The sequence below is a fragment of the Thunnus thynnus genome, chromosome 10 (assembly GCF_963924715.1).
Source record: "Thunnus thynnus chromosome 10, fThuThy2.1, whole genome shotgun sequence".
NCBI classification, from domain to species: domain Eukaryota; kingdom Metazoa; phylum Chordata; class Actinopteri; order Scombriformes; family Scombridae; genus Thunnus; species Thunnus thynnus.
This window is the reverse complement of record NC_089526.1, coordinates 33,208,669-33,232,658: the sequence shown is the minus strand read 5'-3', so window position 1 is coordinate 33,232,658 and position 23,990 is coordinate 33,208,669. Positions and strand designations below refer to the sequence as shown.

The following is a 23,990-nucleotide window of genomic DNA, read 5'->3' as shown; positions in this document are numbered from 1 at the left end:
CTAATTGAGGAAGTTTTTGACAAATACAATTAACACCTATCCACCTCCACAATATGCACCTAGATTGGATGGAATCTGCAGTAATTTATATTTACAACTGTGGTTTTGTCATCCAAACATACTATACACACATTTCAAAGTCTCAATGGAAATACGTATTTACACAAGATGAAGCCTGTCAGAAATGAATCAAACAACAAATTTAAACCAGAAGGTTCACGTGTTGAAGGGGGTGTTCAAATAATTAATTAAACCATAAGCAGGCAAAATCTATAAACACTACAAAGAATGAGAGAAATACATTTCTAAATCTATAAAAAGAAATTCACATAATTTAGCCTTAACTTTAACCAATTCGTCCATAGTGACAAATAGCTTTTTATCTTCTTTCTTCAGGATTTTTTTAAGTATGGTTTGCAGCAATGATTTGTTTCTGTTTGGAACATGAATGTCAGTCGCTGGAAGTTATTTTTATGTTGTATTATTCCATGTGGGATGGATCATTTTTAATGAATATAAAAATGTATTCATTCATTCATACATCATTAAATATTAACATATATTTTAAATGTTTTATTGCTCTACTTATTTGACCACTTGATTCATTTGCTTACTTGTTTGTACCATGTTTGGTCCTCCATACATCTGATCTGAGCTGTAGTTGAACATTGGCAAACGCCTCTGTCCATACATTTCGCTTTTATCCAGTAATCTCCGAGTCATTTGACTTCTTCTGTTGGGACCATTTCCGGTCAGCTCTTGGCTATCACAGCGGGTTTGGCACAGTTAGGTGTCACTACCAGGTTGACGCGTTACCTGTCTGTCGCCTTGTATTTGCGGTGTTTTTAATGAACGTTTCATGGCTTCTGAGAAACTCTGGTGACTTTATGTGAAATGCGCTGGTAGTTTTAATCACTTTAGAAAAGATGGAGCCTCCGGACTTCGAAGCCATGAACTTCACGGTGGAGCCGACGGTGGCAGCTTACCCGTTATGTGAGAAATGGGCAGACGGCTCGGAGGGCTCCGTGTTCCACCTCGCCAATGTCTTCCTCTTCCTCGGCTTCATGGGTGGCAGCGGGCTTTATGGACTTCTCTACCTGTTCACCTTCCTGACTCTGGGCTTCTTCTGCTCCGCTATCTGGGCTTGGTCGGACTTGTGCACCACGGACACGTTCCTTTGGTTTTTCGCGCTCTTCGGGGTGTGCTTGGGACAAGCGCTGCATGTTGCCTACAGGCTGAGAAGCGTCTCCTTCGAGAAGGAGTTCAATGAGCTTTACGGCTGCATGTTTAAGAAGCTCGGAGTGTCGCTCACACATTTTGGGAAAATAGTGGACTGCTGTGACGGACTCATCCACACCATCGAGAAGGACCACTGTTTCGCTATCGAGGGGAAAACCGCTATTGATAAGCTGTCGGTGCTCCTGTCTGGCAGGTGACTGTCATCCCCGATCGCTTCTTAATTTACACATCTGAACATTGTCTAGTTTAAAACTAAAACGTTTAACAAAGATCAAACAAAACTTCACACGGAAAGAGTTTTGTCATTCTCCTCAGTTCGTCATTGATATTTAAAAAAATAGTTTAATAATTCAATCCTCATTGACCAAGGAGCCTGATTTGAGAAATATAAATAAACAAATCATAAAGTTAAGTTTTATTAAACCAAACTACCTGTTTTTTGGAATATAAAGACCTCGTTTGAGATTTTAGGTGCTTCATATTTTAGCAAACCTCCCATATGCACCTAAAACACCTTAATACACAGTTAATAATTAGTCATTACAATGACGCCATATGTGCTCCATAATTGCACCCTATCATCATCTAGATTTAGTATCCCTGTCATAGCCTACATTTGTCCCTATCATAACCTGTGTGGGTGAAGATGCAACAGCTGCTAAATGAATGTTTGGAGTGAAAGCAGGCTCTGTGTATGGCTTGCTATAATTGAACTCTCCTCGTGTCACTATTCTAAATTTACAGAAACACCAGATTGTGTCACTGTTTACTTGCCTGATATGTTATGTCATCATGGATACTGAGCACATGCATACAATAATGTATGTATGTATTTATCACACAGTCAGCCTGATACAGTAGGAATTGCAGTAATAAAATATTGGGGTGTGAAATTATGTATCTGTGGCTGCCATATTTTCAATCCCCACCTTATTGCCTTATGTGTTGTGTCTGTATACAACACACACATACAGGCAGCTAGATAATATACAGGCTGCTACTTCTTAGCTTTCATTTAGTGTCACTAAAGTTGAGCAGATTGCAGATAGATGCCAGTATTATTGGTTTGTATACAGCTGAGTAGGGGCAGCATCAGCATCACTTCGCCTATGATTGTAACTCTGTAGCTCTTTAGCTGAAACAGGTGGTCTTCAGGTAGAAACCGGCCCCGTTTATTAACTGATTGACTAAAAAACAATAAAGTACAAATTGTTATTAATAGACCGTTGCTTCAGCCCTTCAGTATGGAGCACTAGATGGCAACCTCACTGCAGGAGCTCATCAGATTGAGTGATTGAGGTTTGTATGTTCTGTTCATTTGATGTGGTAGATATTTGCAGCAAATTAGGGAATAAATACTTCACACATTATCAAAGTTCTTTCAGTTCCAAATAGTCAACTGCACACGGAACAGTGTTTTTCTCAGTAGACATTTTGACATGTCACAGCAGGAGAAACACAGGTGGAATCAATCATATTAATAAGTGCATTCCATTTAGATTACTGCTGTTGTGCATGTTGCTGTTTCTGCTGCTATGACAAGTCTTAATATCTGCTGTGAAAAAGGCCCAATGACAGCCCACTGATGAAAGGGTTACCTTATTCAACATTTAATCACACTACATAGCATAAAATCTATGCTGTAAGGGATGAAGCTATCTAGGCTGTTGCCCTTTAAGCCATGCCACATCACTGATGTCACAGCAGGTGTTTCCCACAGCTGCTGAGGGCAGGACACCTGCTGTGATTAGTGTGTGGGCAGAGGTGCAGCAGTTCTTCTTCTTCTGTCCTGTATGAGATGGTGTCCACCACTTTATGTTGCAGTGTTTCCTGTTGCAAAGCGGATCAGATAATGTCAGCTCTCCATTCATTCTCCTACAGAGTGCGTGTGACGGTGAACGGGGAGTTCCTGCATTACATTTACCCCTTCCAGTTCCTGGATTCACCTGAATGGGACTCTCTCAGACCATCAGAGGAGGGCGTATTCCAGGTTACCTCAGACTCCCATGCACATGCAGAAACATTTCAGGGATTAATAATTCAAAATGTCTATTCACGTCATAGTCAACTGCACGCTTGCAACATTGCGTACTCTTCTCCTTGTCAATAAATCCCATAAAAAACTCAAACTGACAGTGAAATAATCTACCAACAAGTATTGTGTGTGAAATATTTAAAAATATTTATGTAAAGCTTATTTAAAAGCTGATTTCAAATATCTATATCAGCAAAGGAAATCTGCATCAGTAAGGGATCATGACTCAAAGGTCCATACATGTAACATCATTATCACCAAAACTGTCAGATTGATAAATTATTAGACCTAGGTGATTAAAATACCAACTTTAAGGGAATATTTGTTCTGAATTAGATTTTATCTGACCATCTTTAAAGGTTAATTACACTTTCATAGTGTGTCCACCTGTTACCTGCTGTCAGCACTAACTTTGGTTGTTTCCTGCTTGTTTCTTTTTCAACATGATCTCTTTGCAATCATTCATCTCTCTGTTTGGATCTCACCAGGTCACGCTTCGAGCTGATAACCCCTGTAGGTACGTGGCGTGGAGAAGGAAGAAACTCTACCTGCTTTTTGCCAAGCACCGCTACATAGCCAAGATCTTTGCCCTGGTTGTGCGCAATGACATCGCAGAGAAACTGTTCTCTCTTAACGACAAGGCTTTCGACAACTCCGGGCACCGCTATGACCTCCGCTTACCCAGTTACTGTCACATACCGGGGACTGAATTAGAAAAGGCAGATGTCTTCCTGCAAGTGCCGGTGCAGGGAGGAAGGACTGCCTGAACACACACACACAAACAGGCATACACTGCTGCAGCCCTGCGGACAGGAACGGTTGTCATTTGGGTTGGGCTGTTATCTGCACATGTAGAGTAAGCAGCTTTCCACTGATGTTCTCGTTATTTCCATTTGATTTGATGTCAATTTGCAAATCGGGTCAGCAGAGTAGGCGGACATGTCGGCAGATGTGATGTCTCTCAGGTGCAGGGAGGAGATGTGGGTGACTCTCAAGGTGAGTTGCAGTGATGTGCAAGATGAGGGTCACGTGACTGACAGAGACAACAGAGCATTGCTAACTAGGTTAACATCTTACGCTGTAGGAAGGTAGCATACTGACAGACAGCAACATGTTGGACAGATTCTTTTCTGAAGAATGTGGTCGCATGGTACGCATGTCATTTACACCTGGCTGCATGAAATGGAGAAATCATGCTGAAAAACATTGACCGCTCAGTCCGCCCTTTAGGACCAATGTGTGCTTTAAAGGAACAGTTCAATATTTTGGGGACACACAGCTTCAGTGCATGTTGCCAGATACAGTCTGTGAACGCAGGATTTGTTTTTGGTGTCTGAACAGGTACGATGGTAACAAAAATCTAACATCCTCACCGTGATGACCTGGGGTCTATTTCAGAACACAGGTTGAACAAACTGTGAGTCTAATAATAAAACTGTGATTCCAGAACATTTGATCAGAGTCAGTTCAGCACATGCTCGGTGAATGAAAAAAGCCATTGTCAATGGAGCTCTGATACTACTCTTCACCATGGCAACAGGTAAATAAAAGGCAGGGCCTCCATTTTAGTCCAGTAACATGCTGAGCTGTGAGGTGATTCGCTATTGGAGGCTCAAGAGACTCATACTGGCCCATACATGACTAATTGATTTGATTTATTGAACGGGACAGTGTGCAGTATTAAGCATAAATAATGCACTGCACTGGAGTTAGCTTGAAGCTAATTTGCATCCGTAGTCCACCACAATCAAAATAGATAGAAACACTAACAGAAAAGGAATAGCTGTAAAACAGTGGATACATTCTTCTGAGGTTCACAAACACCCTGTTGGTTTCCGTTCTCTTAATATATTTATGGCACACAGGAACTGGAACTATTGGGAGTTACATGCTGGTCCTCTTTATGCTAAGCTAGGCTAACTACATCCTGATATGACATGAACTTACAGACATGAGATGGACACTGATCTTGTTGTCTCTCTCTCAGAAAGAAAGGGAGTAAGCATTATTTCCCAAAATATTGAACTATTCCAAAAGACTGGTAGTTTGTTGAATAATGTGTTGTCTCATTATCAGGGCAGTACTAAAAATGTTGTTCCAAGTGAAATGTGATTGGGTTTACTGTACAGTGATAGAACAGCTGCTCTTGGCTGTGTATTAGACGTTCTTGTTTAGCTGTAGTAAACTTTGTAGCTGCTGGTTCCTTCCTGTTTGGCTCTACAGATCTTCTAGCATTTAATTGTTACCTCAGTTAGAAGAGAGACAGTGTGTTGAGCTTGCCATTAGCCTGAAATGTTATAATTATAAGATGGGAATTTCTTTGAATGTCATTGCTGTTTACACAAGTCTGTAGTTGACTTCTCAATTTTAGTTTTTTGTTGGCCTTTCTGAAAAGCTGAAACATGATAGTCTGTATATAGTTTGTCCTTACTGAAAGTTAAAGGGGATACTGGACACTAACACAAGAGCATCTTGTAGGCAATTTAAAAGATTACATATAAAAAACAAATACTACAGCTGATAGTGAGCTTTGTTCATCACATAGACTCAACAGATTTTCACTACTTCACAGGCGCCTTGCCACTTGGATTTCAGTCTCCTTTTCCTCCTCTGTAAGTCTCATTTCCAACATCCACTCAAACATCACGCAGTCACACAACAGTAAAATCTAATAAAATGCTTAAAGCTTTGACTGAGGAGCTGAAATTCATCTCGAGACATCCTGACCTCATGGGTATGAAGAGAGTTAAAACGTGTGTGTGTGTGTGTGTGTGTGTGTGTGTGTGTGTGTGTGTGTGTGTTAAACTAGACCTACAGTGAAGGCAGATTGACATTTTTTTGAAAAGCATGAATTCATGCTATTTCTAATAAAAGCAATGACTTACTTAGATTTATAATTACATTATGAAATTATAAAGTGAAATCAATACATCTGCTGTTTAACTGTTTAAGATAATGTAATGTATAATACTGACAGATTAGATCAGTGCCTATTGTCAGTGTATCATTGTGTAAATGTGGATGTCTATATGGAATGCGAGTCCAGTATTTGTATTTGTATCTGTATTTGTTGAGGCAGCAAAATTATTTGTATCTGTATTTGTATTTGAATAAAAGTGGAAAGAGGCTTAAAAATCCTGTTTTTGTTTTATGACACTTTTAATTTTAGAAAATTTAAGTGTTACAATAAGAGTTCATAAATAAACTTATGAAGGAGGTCCCCACACCGGGTCTGGAACTGGAGTCTCTCAGATCATAGAAGACTGTGCTGACTACTGAGCTAAAACTTTACTCATCCCCTTATTGCAAACAGACCTCTTCCTATTTATACACCCATAACACAGAGACAGCACAGCATGTAATGTGTAGGGAGGAACTTCAAAGGCAATTATTGCTTTGCACTTTTCATTTATTGCCTATTTTTTACAACCTAACTTTGTGGAAAGGAGAGGGGGGACAACAGGTGATGGAGAGTCCCTTGGGAGCACTTTGCTTGTGTCAGTAGCTCAGCTTTATCTCTGGGGAACACCCCCCAACAAATAATTTTTAAAATATTTGTATGAAACAAATATTTGTATAAAACCCACTATTTCTGCTTTGTATTTGTATTGGAGCACACCCCTAATGTCTATATTGTAATGTAAAAATAAATGATTGACTGTGTGGATTTTTCTGATGTGGCTTGTCAGTAATTAACCACATATTGTCACATCTGTGTGTGATGTCACTCCCCTGACATCAGTGCAGATAACATAACAGTACAGGCTAGAGCAGAATACAATATACTGTAACTTGAGCATGATGTAGCTTTCAGCTATATTTCATGGTCTTTATCGGTGGATATATTGAGTTAAAATTATTTTGTTAAAATAATGTAAATTAAAATATATACATACATATACAATACATACATTAAATCACCAAATATATGTTACAATATATTGAATATGAATTATATATAAATATGTAAAATATACCATGAGGTTACAAAATAAAGGCTTACAAAATAATCAAAAATATATTTTGAAAAAGTAAAAATGTTTCCAATAAGTCCAAATAGATTGACTTTGAAATTGTTTAATTCAATTAATTAATAAATCAATTTTCAGCACAGCTTCAAAATGTTTTTGCAATTGCAAATTAAAATCCAATTTTATTAAAGTTTCAACAGAGCTACAGTGTGTAAAAAACAGTCAGTACATTTTGCTAAATGGGAAGATATACTGTAGGTTATGATGAATCCTAAAGTAGGCTATTTGAAGGGAATTTACCAATCTTTATTCCAATGCAAATGAAAAACTCCAAACAAAAGAAAGCCTTACAGATCTTGTGGGTGTTTAAACGGACAGATTGGTCACTGCTTTCATACAGGATAACGGAGTCATGTGCTCTGTCTCCCCCTGTCGGAGCGTCCAGTCACTGCAGCTGCACCGCTCTCCGCTTCTTGTCCATTTTAGTCTCTCCCTGTCAGCTGTGTGGAATGTGCGACACACATTGTGCAGCCCCCTGATTGAAGGTCCAGCCTGCAGTCTCAGCTCACTGCCTGCGGTGTCTCACACAACTCACTCCTTCTCTGCTGCTCTCATTTCACCGGCTGCTGCTGAATCGGTGAGTAGAAGCCTTTTTTTGTCGGTACTTTAAAGAGCAGTTAGAAAGTTGTAGGTGAGAGAAATTCCACTGTGCAGAGTCTGCATGTGTCCCCACATCTATTTTTACACCAGAGCCCCCCGGTGCCTGAGCACATCAGCCTGAGCCAGAAAAAACACAGCAGCTGATCCTGAGGCAGCGGGAAGAGATCCTGAAATTTATGATTGGAAAGTAAAAATGTGTATTTTTCTCTGAGAAATGTTGAATGTTATTCTGTGTGTGCACATGTACTTCAATTAATTTTTGATTGGAACAGATAGAGACAAATGTTTATACAGGAGTGTGTAGGCCTGTAGTGAGATGTATCAGGATTTGATGTGACATAACTGTTCTTAGACAATATAATATTTAATCCAAAGTCTAAATTCTGCTTTTGCAGACAGTAAAGACAACATATCCAGGTATAAAATCAATGAAAATAAATGTATTGGTGAGGTTTTGTACTTTAAAACAAACAGAGTTTGCATTTGGGAATCTTCCATGAGGTTATTCTTCATCCCCTGGGGTTTTCTTTTTATTGCAATTATCTTTTTTTTCCACAGAAAGAGACTTTTAGTTATTTTTAGTCCCAGACTGGGAATTGGGGCTTTTTCCAGAGCACAGCAGATGTATATATATTTGGCAGGGAGACTCCTTACAGCTGCACTAATCAATATATTTTTTAAATTTTTTTTACAAATGTTTTTCAAAAATTTTTTACAAAATCCATTTAATGGTTAAGGATGAAAGGTTAAAAACTAGAAAGGCCAAAAGGCAACTTTGTTTTATGTATCATTTTTAAAAATAATAACAATAGTAGAGCTCATCAAGAGCATTTGAGCCTTATTTAGCTTGTTGTTTTGGGTCTGCCCTGATAAACCCACAGTACACTACCTGCCCAGCAAAACAGCTGACATGCAAATGCTATGTTCACGCCATGTCATTAAGACCATAATAATGAGCAGCATGAGTCCAAATGACAGAATGCTAATGTTGCTCAGTGTCTGCTGGATTTGGAGCAACTGTCATTAAATATGTTAGTCATATAAACTTTATAATGTGATAATATGTTGTGCCTACAAATTGTTCTGCTGCCCCAAATGGACAAAAAATAATTTAATGCAGCTTGAAAACCTTTGACTTTGGGCACTAAGGAAGATTATAATCAACAATATATCACTTTCTGCCAAAGAATAGTTTCAACACAAGCTGAGATCCACTGTGAGCAGAACATTACATTTTTCAGCGCTAAGCGATTCATCATCATCCAGTCAGCTTTTGTCCATCTCTGCCCTGCACTTCAAGGTGACCTTGCTGCAGGATGTCTTCTACCCCAGAGCTGCCCCCCCTCCTCTTCACCACGCTACCCCCCTTCCCATCAGCCACTCCGGGACTCCTGACGGTGGAGCCCAATGCCACCTCCTGCCAGGAGTGGGAGCAGGCCCACCACCTACTCTTCCACCTGGGGAACCTGTCCCTGCTGCTGGGCCTGGTCATCCCCACCACCTTGAACCTGCACATGATCCTGCTACGCGTCTTCCTGATGACAGGTCAGCCCCCCTTGCTGATGGCATTCCTTCTGTGATAATACAGCTGGGGATATTAGAGGATGCTAAATTTATCACAGCCTCTTCATGTGTATCTTTACGCTATCAAAAGTGTCCTGTGTCCCACTACCATAGGATTGTTGAGGATTTAGTTTTCGACATTTGGAAGTTTGGGATTTTGTTGAAAAGCTTTTCATGCTCACACTCTTCATCAAAGCAGAGGCCATAAAAGCTTCTGACAATGGAAAAAGCACTTCCAAAATGTTTATCTTCAACTTGGAAGGAGAGAGGAGACAGGAAGCAGCAGGATTCATGGGAAATGTGGTTGTAATTTCAAGAGAGCCATTTATTTATATTGCCCTTTAGCACAGGGACGTCTCAGCTGGGCTTTACAGAGAAAATAAAAAGGAAAGAGGAAGAGAGGGAAGAGTGTGGAGTTACAGCAGTTAATCTTGTCTCAGTGACCCTGCAACATCAGCCTCAAACAGCCACACTGTTCTGTTTTTAAGAAAACCATCTGTTTTCTTAGATTGAAGTGTGTTAATGTCAGTTGAAAGGAAGTATGTAACTTTAAAGCCACGGAAATATTTAATAAATACATTTTCCCGTCAGAATTTTATTTCACTTTGGTAGTGAGGAGAAGGCTTTGAAACAGCATGTTGGAAAAAAGAATTTACAGAAGATATCAGTCTGTGTTAAATAACTGATGCATACACTTTATGAAAGTTATGAAGGTTACTCAAATAAAATAAAACTGAATTGGTTGTTTCAGTCCACATGTATGCAGATTGGACTTATGATGCATTTCATGTAGATTCATTATAAATTCCAACTGGTTCCACTGCTCTGAGAGCAATCAGAAACTTTTAGTTGAAAGTCTCCCTCATGCTTATAATGTCTCCAACTAAATTTATATTTTTTTTCAGTGCACTGGTTTTATTTTATTCTACAGCCTTTTAATATGTGAAAAATAAATAGTGATAATTCTTTACACATCTCCATACACATTTTAATATGAAGTTGCAGTTATATTAATATATTTCTCTCATTGTCTTTAAGAAAAGAAGACATTCACAATTTAAAATGACTTTGAAAGGTTTTTGCATGTTTAATCTTAGGGCCTTGTTGCTTTGACAACAGCTCCATGCCAGCTTCGAAACACTGTAACATCCAGTTACATGCTATTTTTATTTTGTTTTGTTTTATTGCATTCTTTGCATGTAAGTCTTTAGTTTTCTCTTTTGGTTATCCACGTTTTTAGTTATGTGTATTGTCTATATTAGGACAGGGAGACCTGTTGAGTCTCTGTTGTTGATGATTCAACACAAGCCTGGATTTTTCAGTTTTTCAGAGCTGACTTATCTTGTCATAGCAACAGGGCCTTCAGCCCAAACCTGCAAAAGCAGAGCTTATTTACATTTCAAGGTGAACAAAGATGAAGTCATTTTCAGATGTGAACGTCTTCTTCCCTCAGAGGCAAGGAGAGAAATATATTAACGTAATTGTGACTTTACATGAAAATGTGTAAATTACTGAGAAATCATCAAGATGTGTCAAAAGAATTGGAGAAATACGGTCTATATTTCACACCAAAGAGTACATATGAAAAGGCTATACAATAAAATAAAACCACTTCACTGAAAAAGAACCAATACAAATTTAGTTTGAGACACTATCAGCAAAAGGGAGACATTCAACTAAACTAATTTTGTAACAAAGATTTTGGAACCAAAGGAACCAGATGGGCATTTATCACAATGTGAAATGCATCATAAACTGTATACATGTTGACTGAAACAATCTAAATGCTGTTTCAAGGGCTTCTCCACACTACCAAACTAGAAAACGCTAAAGCCTTTAATCATTTAATATTTTGTTGATTTAAAGTGGACATATCATGCTTTTTGTGATGTGATTTTCTGTTTAGTTTGCAATGTTACCTCTACTTCCTCCTTGTGATGACATAAGCCCCTCTTCTCATTTCTCAGTTTGTACATCCTCCATTCCTTTCCTCGCCTCCTCTCCTCACATCTTCCCTCCCACCTGAGATGCGAGCGGAGGAGGCAAGGAAGAGACACGAGGAGAGAGGAGTCGAGGCAACAGGGATTTAACAAAATGAGACATCCTCGAAATATAACATGCGGCACAGCTGCATCATCTGTCCGTTGTTTTGTTACAGCCTACCGCTGTATTTTATGATCTCTGACAGATGAGCATAACAATGTTCATGGAAACTTATATATTTACTTTTAATTCAAATCACAACGTAATAATATTTATGATATAACAAGAATGTACGGATGTCATACATTGTTATATTTTATTTAACACACGTGTGCACACAGACACACACACATATATATACATACATTATATATAAAGGATATATATATATATATATATATATATCCTTTATATATTTTATTGCGTGAAGCACTACAAATGGTTGTATATTCCAGCTGTGTGTCACGCCACTTATTATTTATATTTAATATATATTTATTAGGTTCCCCGTTAGCTGATGCAGAATATTGGCTACTCTTCCTGGTGTCCACACAAAACAAAAAGCATGACAACAATAAGACACTTACAGACACAACAACCGAATGACAATAAAATCAGAGAAGTATAACAAACCACTTTCTTTCTCATAAACATATTACTATGCATATTCTTACTCATTTCCACTTACATATATTAATATACACAAAGTGTATAAGCACTGAACATACACACAAAGTGAATCTTAAAACATATTCATATACATAAAAAAATAAAATAATAAAAAAATTACAAAATATGGTTACAGGTGTAGGGATGTTGGGTGTTGCTTCACTTGTTTTTTGAAGCTTGCTTTATTGGGTGCTTTAGTAATCTGAGCTGGAAATGAGTTCCATGCAACCATAGCTCAATACAATACCGTGCGTTGTTTTGATTGTCTTCTAGATTTAGGAACTGACAGGAGCTAAAACGGCCTGTTTCAGACAGAGGCTGAACTGAGTGGCTGCATAAAGGACCAGTATAAGATAAATAAGGAGTTTTTAACTGTAAAGATATTTCAGTATATCAACAGATTAAAAGTAAGGACCTAAAAATATGAATGATACGTCCGCTTTAAAAGTTCCACACCGCTCTGCAACTAATATGTTTCTTAAAAACAAAACAGCATGGTTGTACAATGAATGAATGTCTTGACATTACAACCACAGTAACTGTACATGATTATGTCTGTATGAGAGGATATTTAAGTAGACTTTGACATAACCCTCCTCTAACCACTGTGTTCTGTTTTGTCTTGACCCCTTACAGGATGTGGTCTCTTCATTGTGTGGGCAGCGTTGTACAGATGTAACCTGGATGTGATGGTTTGGAATTTGGTCTTCCTGGTGGTCAACTTCATGCACTTGTTCTTCCTCCTGTACAAGCGCAGGCCGGTGAGTTCTGTATCAGCTTACCCTTATTCACATTCTCACAGTCGCTTTACATTCAGGCCATTCCAGTGTTTCACTTAATTGAAATACTGGCTTCAGGCGTTTGGGGGAACAGCGTGTTTATTTATGCAGAGGTTTAGGGTTGAGTTTTTCTCATTGTCTGTGAATCGAGGCAGTATATCCCCCTGGGTTTGGTCCTGCTTTATGGTAATGAGATGCAAGTTTGATCAAATCCATGGGTGTCACTGGGGGGTTTAGTGTAAGGGTCCTCCAGCAAGCTGACAGAATCAGACCAGGACTTTTCATAATGAGACAGGAGACCCATCCTCCTCAGTCAGTGCTCCTTAACCAATTCACCAACAGTATGTGCTTTCAGCTGCATTGTTGAAGTTTTCTTTTTACTTGAATGATAGCTTTTCATAAGAAGGATGAGTTAAGATTGCCTGTCTGCTTTGTCAGATTAAGATTGACAGGGAGCTGAGGTCGGTCTACAAGCGGATGTTTGAGCCCCTTCATGTGCAGGAGGCTCTGTTTCAGAGGCTCACGGGCCAGTTCTGCACCATCCAGACGCTGAAGAAGGGCCAGGCCTATGCTGCTGAGGACAAGACCTCTGTGGATGAACGCCTCAGTATTCTCCTCAAAGGAAAGTATGTGCTGTACTAGCAACTACTATGTGAAAGTTGCTCTGTGTGGTTGGAATGATGTAACAGGATGATTGCAACTGTTATTCGTTTATTAGTAGGAATTTGATATTGTCCTGTTTGTGTTGTCCACCACATATGAAGGATAGACTCACTCATACTGGCTGGTGGTTAGCTTAGCTTAACATTAAACAGGTGGAAACAGCTAGCCCGGCTCTAGCCAGGTTCCATATCAGGCCCTTTACTGCGCACCGAAGAACTTCATCAAATTTTTTTCTTGGTGGGCCGTGAACCAGCTCGGTGAAAATGCAGGCCTGTATTTTTTGTTTATTTGTTTCGATTAATTTAAGAATAAAATAGATTTATAACAGTGTTTAGGGTTGTATTGAAGGGCAAATGTCATGTTTCCCATTAGTAAGTAAGCGCTAACAACTTATTTTAATACTCATTTGGCCAAAAATGACCATATATGCAAATATATAATCTGTGTTGCACTTTGAGACTTGAGACGTACTTTACTGGTAATTCACTCACAATAAAAAACAGTAGCCTGCTTCATTTGTGCTAAAAAAAAGGCAATTTTCTATTCAACTACCATGTATTTGTGTTTGTGAAGAACTGATCCGTTCTGGTCCAACAGGCTAAAGTAGTGGAATTAGAGTTCACAAGTTAAAATGTCTTGTGGTAGGTTAAGTAGATTAAATTTCAGCAACATGCGCTGGTCATCTACAGTATATCTGTGAAAAACTGTGTAAAGGTTTTGATGTAAACTATGAAAGTTAAAACTTCAGTTGTCATCAGGAGGCTTAATATTTTTGCTGGAGGGCTGGATCTGGCCCACAGGCTGCTTTTGCCTACCACTGCTTTAGGGTCTGTATAAATGACATGCCTTTAGCTTGTCCTGAAATTCAAACAAAAATGTATGTAGATGAAGCAGTGTTGTATGTTATGGAATTGTTGACATCCTCTTATGCACTGGTAAACAGAGAAAAGTTATTGATAACTTTAAATATCTTAGAAATTGTTTTAGATTCAAATTTGACTTTTAAGAAACAAGTTGAAAAGGTTGCTGAAATAGTTCAGTTTTACTTGCATGCATGCGATGATTCTCTCAATGCCTCATATTGCAATTTAATTTAACAATTGAGCATTAAATATTTTATATATTTTAAGATTTTATTTAAACATTGGACATCTTGAATGTTGTTTTCATTTAAGACCATGGGCAAAAGTTCCTTGCTGTAAGTGTTTTACAGAATATATGGAAAGCAAAGTTTTTTAAAAATTTTATTCTATTTTTTTTGCTGATCTGAAAAATGATCCGATCTGTGACTCAAATCCGTGATGTGATCCGAACCGTGAGTTTTGTGATCTGTTGCACCCCTATCTCAAACCTCAGCTGCTGCCTCACAAGTTGGTCCCAAACTGGAGTTTCCATATTAAAGCTAATAGACTGACTCTATAAACAAACACATACAGTACTCTATAAGCAACCCAATCATTATCACCACTGTGATGTCATGCAGAGATATCGTTAATGTGGTTTGGAAAGTTTTAAACAGTGCATGAACATGGACATGGATACTTTAAATTGTACATGTAATGGCACCCCCTCCTTTAAGTCACTTTGTTAAACTCACTCAATACCTCCACAAAAAACAAGGATAGTTGCCATGGCGACTGTATTATCAATAAGTAACTGCACTAAATACAGCATTTTTAAAATCAAACTTGAAATATGGTTCAAACAAGTCCAAATTAAATGACTAAATACGTGGTTTGACCATGTGACTCCAGAACGACACATAGGAGTGTTTTGTAATTTGGCTAATCAGGCTGACAAACTGTTCCTTTAAAATGACTTAAAATGGATTCATTTTGACTTTAATATTTCTGTTTGACAGGATGAAGGTGTCATACCGAGGCCATTTCCTCCACAACATCTACACCAATTCATTTATAGACTCTCCAGAGTTCAGGTCCACTGCGATGAACAGAGGAGAGAAGTTCCAGGTAAGTACAAGTCACACATGATGTAGAAGAACGGATGAAACTCTGTGCCGTCATTGTCTTAACAATAATAAATTCTTAATACTTCTTCTTATGACTAATGTGCTCTTCTCATCTCCCCATAGCCTTAATGGTTGCAGTGGTGAAATGAATAATGGATTAAAACTTTCACTTCCTGCTCATTCTGTTTCATGAAGAGAACAATCATTTAAAACAGATGTGAGGTGGCTTTTTATTTGATTTGATGAACAGGTGACCATCATGGCAGAGGAGAACTGTAAGTTTCTGTGTTGGTCTCGAGAGAGGCTCACCTACTTCCTGGAGTCAGATACATTCCTCAATGAGGTGTTCAGGTACCTCATTGGCAAAGACATCACCAACAAACTCTACTCTCTCAATGACCCCACACTCAGTGACAAGGTGGGTCAAGATCTGCTGTCTGTCACATTATGCTTTGTAAACACAGACACTGTAAGCATTAAAGCAAAAACATCACACTGGATGATAGTGGTAACAGTAATAATTGTGGTGGTGATGATGGTGGTTGATGTGTCACAGGCAGTGAAGAAGATGGACCGCCAACCCAGCCTGTGCTCTCAGCTGTCTATGATGCAGATGAGGAACAGCATGGCCAGTACCAGTGACACTGATGATGTACTGAACCAGATACTACGAGGAGGATCTGCTGGCTCCTCTATCCGTAAGTCACATGATCATCCAGCAAGGTGTTGCAATGTGTTTCTAGTTTACAGGAGGGCACCAAGTTTATGGCAGATTACTCCATAAGTCAATGTCCCTGCTCTAATCCCAATGACTCTAGCAGTCCAAACCTCAAAGAAACCTATTAGATGTGTTCTTAATCATACAATCAGATCTAGTCTTAAAGTCCCCCTCCACTGAAAAATATGTTTTTCTTCTTGTTCCTACAGTTGAATGTTTGAGCTTCACTGTGCAGAATGATGTATGTGCAGAGTTTGTTTTCATATTCATCTACTGAAAGTGGAAAGTTCCTCTGAGCTCATTGAAAATCTGATTTTAAGGGGTGGACCTACAAGCAGGATTTGTGACATCACAACTAGTTTGGAAGCTAACCCTGGTCCAGTATGCAACTTACACAAGTGTGATATGGAAACTTGAAGCCTCCAGTGCACAAACACTGAGAATGGACTTTACAGTGAGATAGGAGGCATCTTATTTCCAACATTTACACTTCTGAACGGAAATATACTTGCATATTCATAGATTCTGGAATTTTTAATGACGAAGAAAGAATAGATGTCATTTTATGGATTTTAACGTGGTAATTACACTTTTTTTGTGGAAAAACCACATCAGACACACATTATTGTTTCAAGTATTTATATATGACTCAATACATGTGTGGAGGGGCTCTTTAAAGTGTAGTGTCAGTAAAATTAATGATACAAGCTATGATAATAATATTAGATAACATTGTAGGATCCATACTGACACATAAGCATTGGGACAGTCTCTCAGAACATACAGTGCTGCTTGAAAGTTTGTGAACCCTTTAGAATTTGTTCTATTTCTGCACAAATGTGACCTAAAACATGATCAGATTTCCACTCAAGTCCTAAAACTAGATAAAGAGACATCAGTTAACAAATGAGACAAAAACTTTACACTTGTTCATTTATTTATTGAGGAAAATGATCCAACATTACATATTTGTGCGTGGCAAAAGTATGTGAACCCCTAAGATTATCAATTCATTTGAAAGGAAATTACAAATGGGTGTTTCAATCAATGGAATGACAATCAAGTGTGAGTCTGGGAGGCCCTCCCTTATTTAAAGAAGAGAAATCTGGGTCTTCATTGTCAAACTATGAGCTTCACAACACAGGTTTGTGGAAGTGTGTCATGGCTCAAACAAAGGAGATTTCTGAGGAGCTTAGAAGAAGAGTTGTTGATGTTCACCAAGCTGGAAAGGGTTACAAGACCATTTGTGAAGAGTTTGGACTCCACCAGTCGCCTGCCAGGCAGATCATATACAAATTGAAGACATCCAACACCATTGTTACCCTCCCCAGAAGTGGTTGAACAACAAAGATCACACCAAGAGCAGGCGTGTAATAGTCCAGGAGGCCACAACGGACCCCAGGGTAACGTCTTGGAAACTAAAGGTCTCTCTTGCAGTGACTACAGTCGATGTTAATGAGTCCATCTTCGGGAGAACATTGAATGGTGTGCATGGCAGAGTTGCAAGGAAAAAAGCCACTTCTCTCCAAGACTACTACAGATGCAAATTAGCTTCAAGCTAACTCTGGTGCAGTGCATCATTTATGCTTAATACTGCACACTGTCCTGTTCAATAAATCAAATCAAATCAAATCACAATCAGAACATTGCTGCCGTCTCTGGTTCGCTCAAGACCACATGGATAAGCCAGAAGGTGATTGGAACAATGTTCTGTGGATGCATGAGACCAAAATCAAACTTTTTGGCTTGAATGAGAAGCGTTCTGTTTGGTGATGAGCAAACACTGCATTCCAGTATAAGAACCTTACCCTATCTGTGAAACATGGTGGTGCTAGTATCATGGTTTGGGCTGCTTTGCTGCCTCTGAACTAGGACAGCTTGCAATTATTGATGGAGCTATGAGTTCTGAGTTGTACTAGCGAATTCTACAGGAAAATGTCAAGGTATCTGACTGTGAACTGAAGTTCAACAGAAAGTGGGTCATGCAGTAAGACAACGACACTAAACGACAAGTCGTTCTACCAAAGAATGGTTAAAGCAGAAGAAAGATAATGTTTTGGAATGGCTGAGTCGAAGTCCTGACCTTAATCCTATAGAAGTGCTGTGGAAGGACCTGAAGCATGTAGTTCATGCAAAGAAGTCCACAACATCCCTGAGTTGAGACTGTTACGTAAGGACAAATGGGCTAAAATTCCTCCAAGCTGATGTGCAGGGTTGATAAAACAATTACTGGAAACGTTTGATTGAAGTTATTGCTGCAAAAGGGGGTCACACCAGTTACTGAAAGCAAGTGTTAACATACTTTTGCCTCACACAAATGTGTAAGATTGGATAATTTTCCTCAATAAATAAATGAAAAAGATGAAAAAAATTATTTTTTTGTCTCATTTGTTTAATTGGGTTCACTGTGTCTAGTTTTAGGACTTCTGTAAATATCTGATCACATTTTAGGTTATATCTATGCGGAAATACAGAAAATTCTAAAGGGTTAACAAACTTTCAAGCAGCACTGTATGTTCCTAAAAGACAGCTTCCAACAAAAGCAGCACCCATCCTTACTATATAAACATTACCATTACTAAGTTGTAATATGCACAAGGTGTAAATTAAAATATATTGCTTGCTTGACAATGTAATGACACCCTTTCCTATTCTTCATCACAAAAATATTTTCTCTAGTGTCTGGTAACAGTGTTTCCCCTATAATAGCACAGGCCTGGCGGGCCGCCAGGCCAACAAGAACCCCCACCAGGCCAAAAAATATTTTTTCAAATGCCAACAATAATGCCAAATATCCATTCATTCGGAAATCAATAGCGATTAGGAGAACAGAAACGTGAGTCAACGTCTGTGTCGTTGCCTGAGAAACTGCAGGTAGCGTAACTTCTTTTAAGGAATAGGGAAGAGCGTAAACAAGTGAATGGTTAAACAAGAGAGCAAGCGTCAGAAAAGTGACAGTGAATGCTCGCGGAGCAGAGGAAAAGGTTAGCAGTAAGTTGTCAGTCTGACAGTAAATGTACAGTACAGACTACAGTGTGTCAGTTAATAAATGCTGCAGCTTGTCAAGACCATGAAAAGTCATGTCTGTTATTTCCCCAACTGCTGGAAAAGTGAAGAGGTTAGCTCCAAAGTTAGCAACAATGGGATAGCCTAACCTGACGACGCTAAACAGAGAAATAGAGAAGGGAGAAATGTGTGGCTGCTAATCTAAATAAGGCTAAATATGAAATATCTGATATTTAGTGGTAGTAATATGTCCTGTGTCCTCTGTCCTGCTAACACTTGAATATGTCAGCTTGTCAACAGCTCTGTTAAAGTGGCAGAAAAATACACCAAAGCAATTATCACCACAGTAATAAGTAGTCAGAGGTGCTTAAGTACACCTGCATACCCACACATTAACGTTTCCTCTTATTAACAGTCAGACTATTGACTGCTATCTCATCATAAAGAGTGTATGGTTATATCCATTGAATAAATAAATACATATATATATATATATATATATGCCAAATCAAGATAAATATTGATACCTGCTGAAGCACGTTTACACCTCACAAAATATATTTTTGTCTTAATCTTTAAACATTTAACAGATTTTTGTTTAGAATTGCTGTTTTATACAGTTACTAAGCATTACTGTTGCAAATGCTAGGTCTTGCTACTAAAATATAATATGTTTTGAATGTGCTATAAATAATCTGCTGATAGTCACAACAACACTACAACATGTATTAGACCAGCAGGAATGATTTACCTTTTAAAATACTATATTATGAACAGACTGACACATCTAGGCTAGTTTTTGCTCCACACATTACCTTTACTGTAATTAGATGCAGATGCACCAAATTTAAATCACAGCATAATAACATTAGTGTACAAAACCACAGCTCACGTGATTTTATTATTATTTTATTATGTTTTATTTAATCCTCTTAACAATAGTGAATGAGTAAAAGACACACCATCTCTGTTTTTGCCTTGATGTGAACTGCTGCAACAGCATTGAGAATGGGACATCAAGTTTTTGTGATTTTTTTTTTAATGTCAAAACATACATGGAATTATTTGATATTACACAGTGGAAGCAGTTTGTTTCCTGACCGGTTGCATGCTTTTCTAAAAAATTATGTCAGCTTTTCTCTGATGTGTTCCTCCTGTTGCTCCTCCAGCTGGGACTCCTCAGATTCAGCCATTCCCTGACAGGGCTGTAAGACCACCTCTTTTATCTCAGCCCTCCCCCAACCACCACCTCTACCACATCCCAAACATCTGTCCTGATTCTCTTCTCAAGTCACTGTGTAACCAAATCATTACTACTTTAAACCAATCAGGATTTAACCTGGAAAGCTCCATATTCTGCCTGCTCTTAAGGTGTGCTCTGAACCTGTGTGGTATTTTAACATCTGCTATTACTGCTTAATCATTGCTTAATTTCATTAGACTGATACATTGGTTTGAATTATTGTTAGAATTATTAAAATCAATTATATCATTAAAATCAAACATGTTCATTTACATTTTGTTGCATCTAATTATGACATCTAAATATTTTTATTGAACATACAGGTACAAAGACAAGACATGTACATAAAATAACAACATATAACATTTATCTACAAAATAAAATAGCCAAATAACAGAACATACATCTGCGCAAAACAAAACCAAATATCACCAGCTGCATACATCTAACTTATGTGCAACGCTGAAATTTTGGACCAGTAGAGGCTCACAGGGAAAATTTGTTGAGTGTCCAAAATGGGAAATGTTTATTGCACTCCATTATATTTTGACATGCTTTGTGTTGAAATGAAAATTCTGACCTGCAGATGTGGGAAGGTATGGCAGTGACTAAAATACTAAGACCTGAGGACCATTAATACCCACAGTAACTGTCAACAGCTTTTTAGATGCTGAGAGACGCTGACCACGATGAAAGTATAGGTGTGAAGGAAAACAGTATTGATAACCCTGAAGAAGACTGTCATGTCAAAACGTTGGTAAATTATTCAAATATATTTTTTCACACAGTGGCTACAAGTGTGCGACAACAGCTTTTTAAAGTGTTGATGTGGTGGAAAATTTCTGAAGGTCAAAGGTTTGTAAAAACTATTACAAATCATCCTCTGGAGACCATGTCAATAACAAATGTCTTGGCAATCTGGCCAAAAAAAGTTAAAATATATAGAACAAATCAACATCACAATCATTAACCCTCATCCTACCAACATATTTCACATATATGCTTTTCTTTAATACAAATTGCCCCTACCCCGCTGATAATGAGTGATACTTTAAATAGGGAACCATGGCAAACATGACCTCTATAAATAGTTCCATCTATTAAAACTGCATAGGCGACATTGGATGCTTTTGACTGGGGTCCCCCAGAACAATACCTTTGTATTTTTAAAAAGCACTAATTAAAACAGAACAGAAAACAATGATATGAAGTCATTCGGAACAAATTGATTGACAAACTCATGAAATATTTGAATAATAGAATAAAGCATATCTGAGAGATATGACAAAAAGTAAACCTCTGAGGACTGCGGGTACCCGTGGTTAGCATGTTGCACTTCATGGTCGCAACGTTTCTCTCTCACTCTTTTTAATGAGGAACCATCAAAATACACGGAGGAGGACACAAGGTTAGGTTTGCTTAGGCTTGGTTAGCAAAAGTTGCAGCTAGGTTCAACTTTTTTGGCAGATGACCCTAGGTTTTTTTTTTCCAGAGCCTTTAGTTTTAGCAGCCCCACTGCACCACTGCACTGACTGGCCTCATTAGAGCTAAAAATTGGTCTGAATGCATCCGAAGACTGAAGATCTCTCAGTCACCATCGCACAGATTTTAAACATTCTTTTTGTAATCAGTCTCTTGTGAGTCCCCCAGCTTTACGGGGGACCTTTAAACAATACTAATTTACATTATGTCAGTGGATAGCCATTGATCTTACTGTTTGTCACATTTGATCTGATGTGTGATTTTACTGATACAGCATCTCAGTACAGACTTATACTGAAAGAGCTGCCTCTAAAAAGGTTTTTATTCTGACAATATTAAGTAGAAAATCTGAACCAAGGGAAGTATTTGCACAACAGCACTCATTTTAATGTAAAACTTCAGCTTAACAGCTTTTATCTAAAAATATCCATCGCTTCCTTCAACAACACATATTTGTTGAACCCAAGTGACATCACTCATTCATATTCTCCAGAATAGAGTGAATGCAACACATGCATTAGGAGGAGACTCTCTCTAAAAACCAAATATTTGCATCTGTTGCTGCCTGGGTACAGACTAAAAGCACCTGTAGTGGAGCATTGCTCTTCAAAATGCTTTTAGTGCAGAGGAGCAGCTCCATTTCTATTCTGCACAAGAGCTCTTAGAGTTTTAATGCAGCAATGTGTTAATGGAAACACATTGACAGGATGTTTTCTGGTCTCACAGTATCTGTTCATCCACTCATCCATGTGCTGGGGTCCGGGGGTGTATGTGTGTGTATGTGATTGTGATAATAACTCCCTCTAGTTTGGACTGTTTGCTACATGGAGGGAGGTTTGTGTTGTTTGTGACATGTGACTACTTGTATTGGTTGTTGAGCTGGGATGATGCATTTTTTTCATCCCTGTGTGCATACAATAAAGAGGACTTTAACTCTTTATGTGTTAAAAACATTGAATAGAATCAACTGTAATACTGTTGTTTTTTTTGTTGTTTTTTTTTTAGAAAAATCACCTAGCACCAAAACCTCCTCAAAAATGAAGCCCATAGAAGAAGGCATGGAGGACGACGTTTTCGAAGAGTCTCCCTCCAAGCCTCGCCGTCTGTCCAGCACCTCCACTGAGGAAGTGTAGCCTGCAGGGGAAAAAATGTCAAGAAACTGCAGTACAGAAAGATATGTTTCAGGTCATTTAGAAACCAGTGTCTCCATGACATAGTTTGTCCTCCAGAGAGCGCTGAAAAATAGATTTTCACACTGTAAAATGTCCCAAGACAATGTCCCGGACACTGTTCTTTAATAACCAAATTTAAGGGATCCTCATCAAAAATGTTTATGTGCTAAAAAGAAAAAAAAAAAAGAAAAACCAATTTTGGCTGATACACTGAAAATATTGTTCATTCAATGCACATTTTGTAATTCCAGCCGTCTAAAACTCTTTGTTTTAATTTTAGAGTTTGACCAAAGTGTTTTTCTAAATTTGGATTAAATGAAGTTGGTGGAGGAGGACAAATATTGTAGCTAGCCTAATATCAGTAGTTTGTGTGCAGTATGTGGTACAGTAGGTATGTAGGGAGGCCTCCCAGCATGCAACTGGACAAAAGACTCATGGACATGTGTCTCATTTTATTTAATGTTTCTGTATTGTTACTGGTGTTGTTGCATTTTACACTGTGTTCACTGTTTCCACACTTCCATTGTTGAAAATATACAAAGGTATAATACTGTAATATTTTACATGATCATAAACTTTAAAAATGACTTATTTCAGTTGCAACAACTCTGCTAAAGTGGTTTGCCTTAATTAAAAAAATTGCTGCGATGCTAGTAGATAACTCTCAGAACAGAACCAATATAAATTCTTTCACTGTTTGTGGAAAATGTAAGCTTTCTCTGTTGTGTGATCATGTGTTGATGCAAATCCATTTTTATTATATATTTTTTTCCACATAGACACAGCCAGCTTTAGCCACAAACTCATTAAATGTCACAACTTTCACATCAGAGTCTTT

At 38.2% G+C, this 23,990-nt stretch overlaps 1 protein-coding gene across 1 annotated transcript; it reads left to right on the top strand.

The window, feature by feature from the left end:
• Positions 1 to 777: 777 nt before the first annotated feature.
• LOC137191990 (blood vessel epicardial substance-like) lies at positions 778 to 23,977 on the top strand. Its single transcript, XM_067602520.1, is given in 10 exon segments — positions 778 to 1,432; positions 3,121 to 3,229; positions 3,763 to 3,932; positions 9,206 to 9,450; positions 12,757 to 12,881; positions 13,338 to 13,525; positions 15,424 to 15,532; positions 15,782 to 15,949; positions 16,088 to 16,229; positions 22,986 to 23,977. Coding segments are annotated over 10 exon segments (1,890 nt in total). The 5' UTR covers positions 778 to 926; the 3' UTR covers positions 23,114 to 23,977.
• Positions 23,978 to 23,990: the final 13 nt, after the last annotated feature.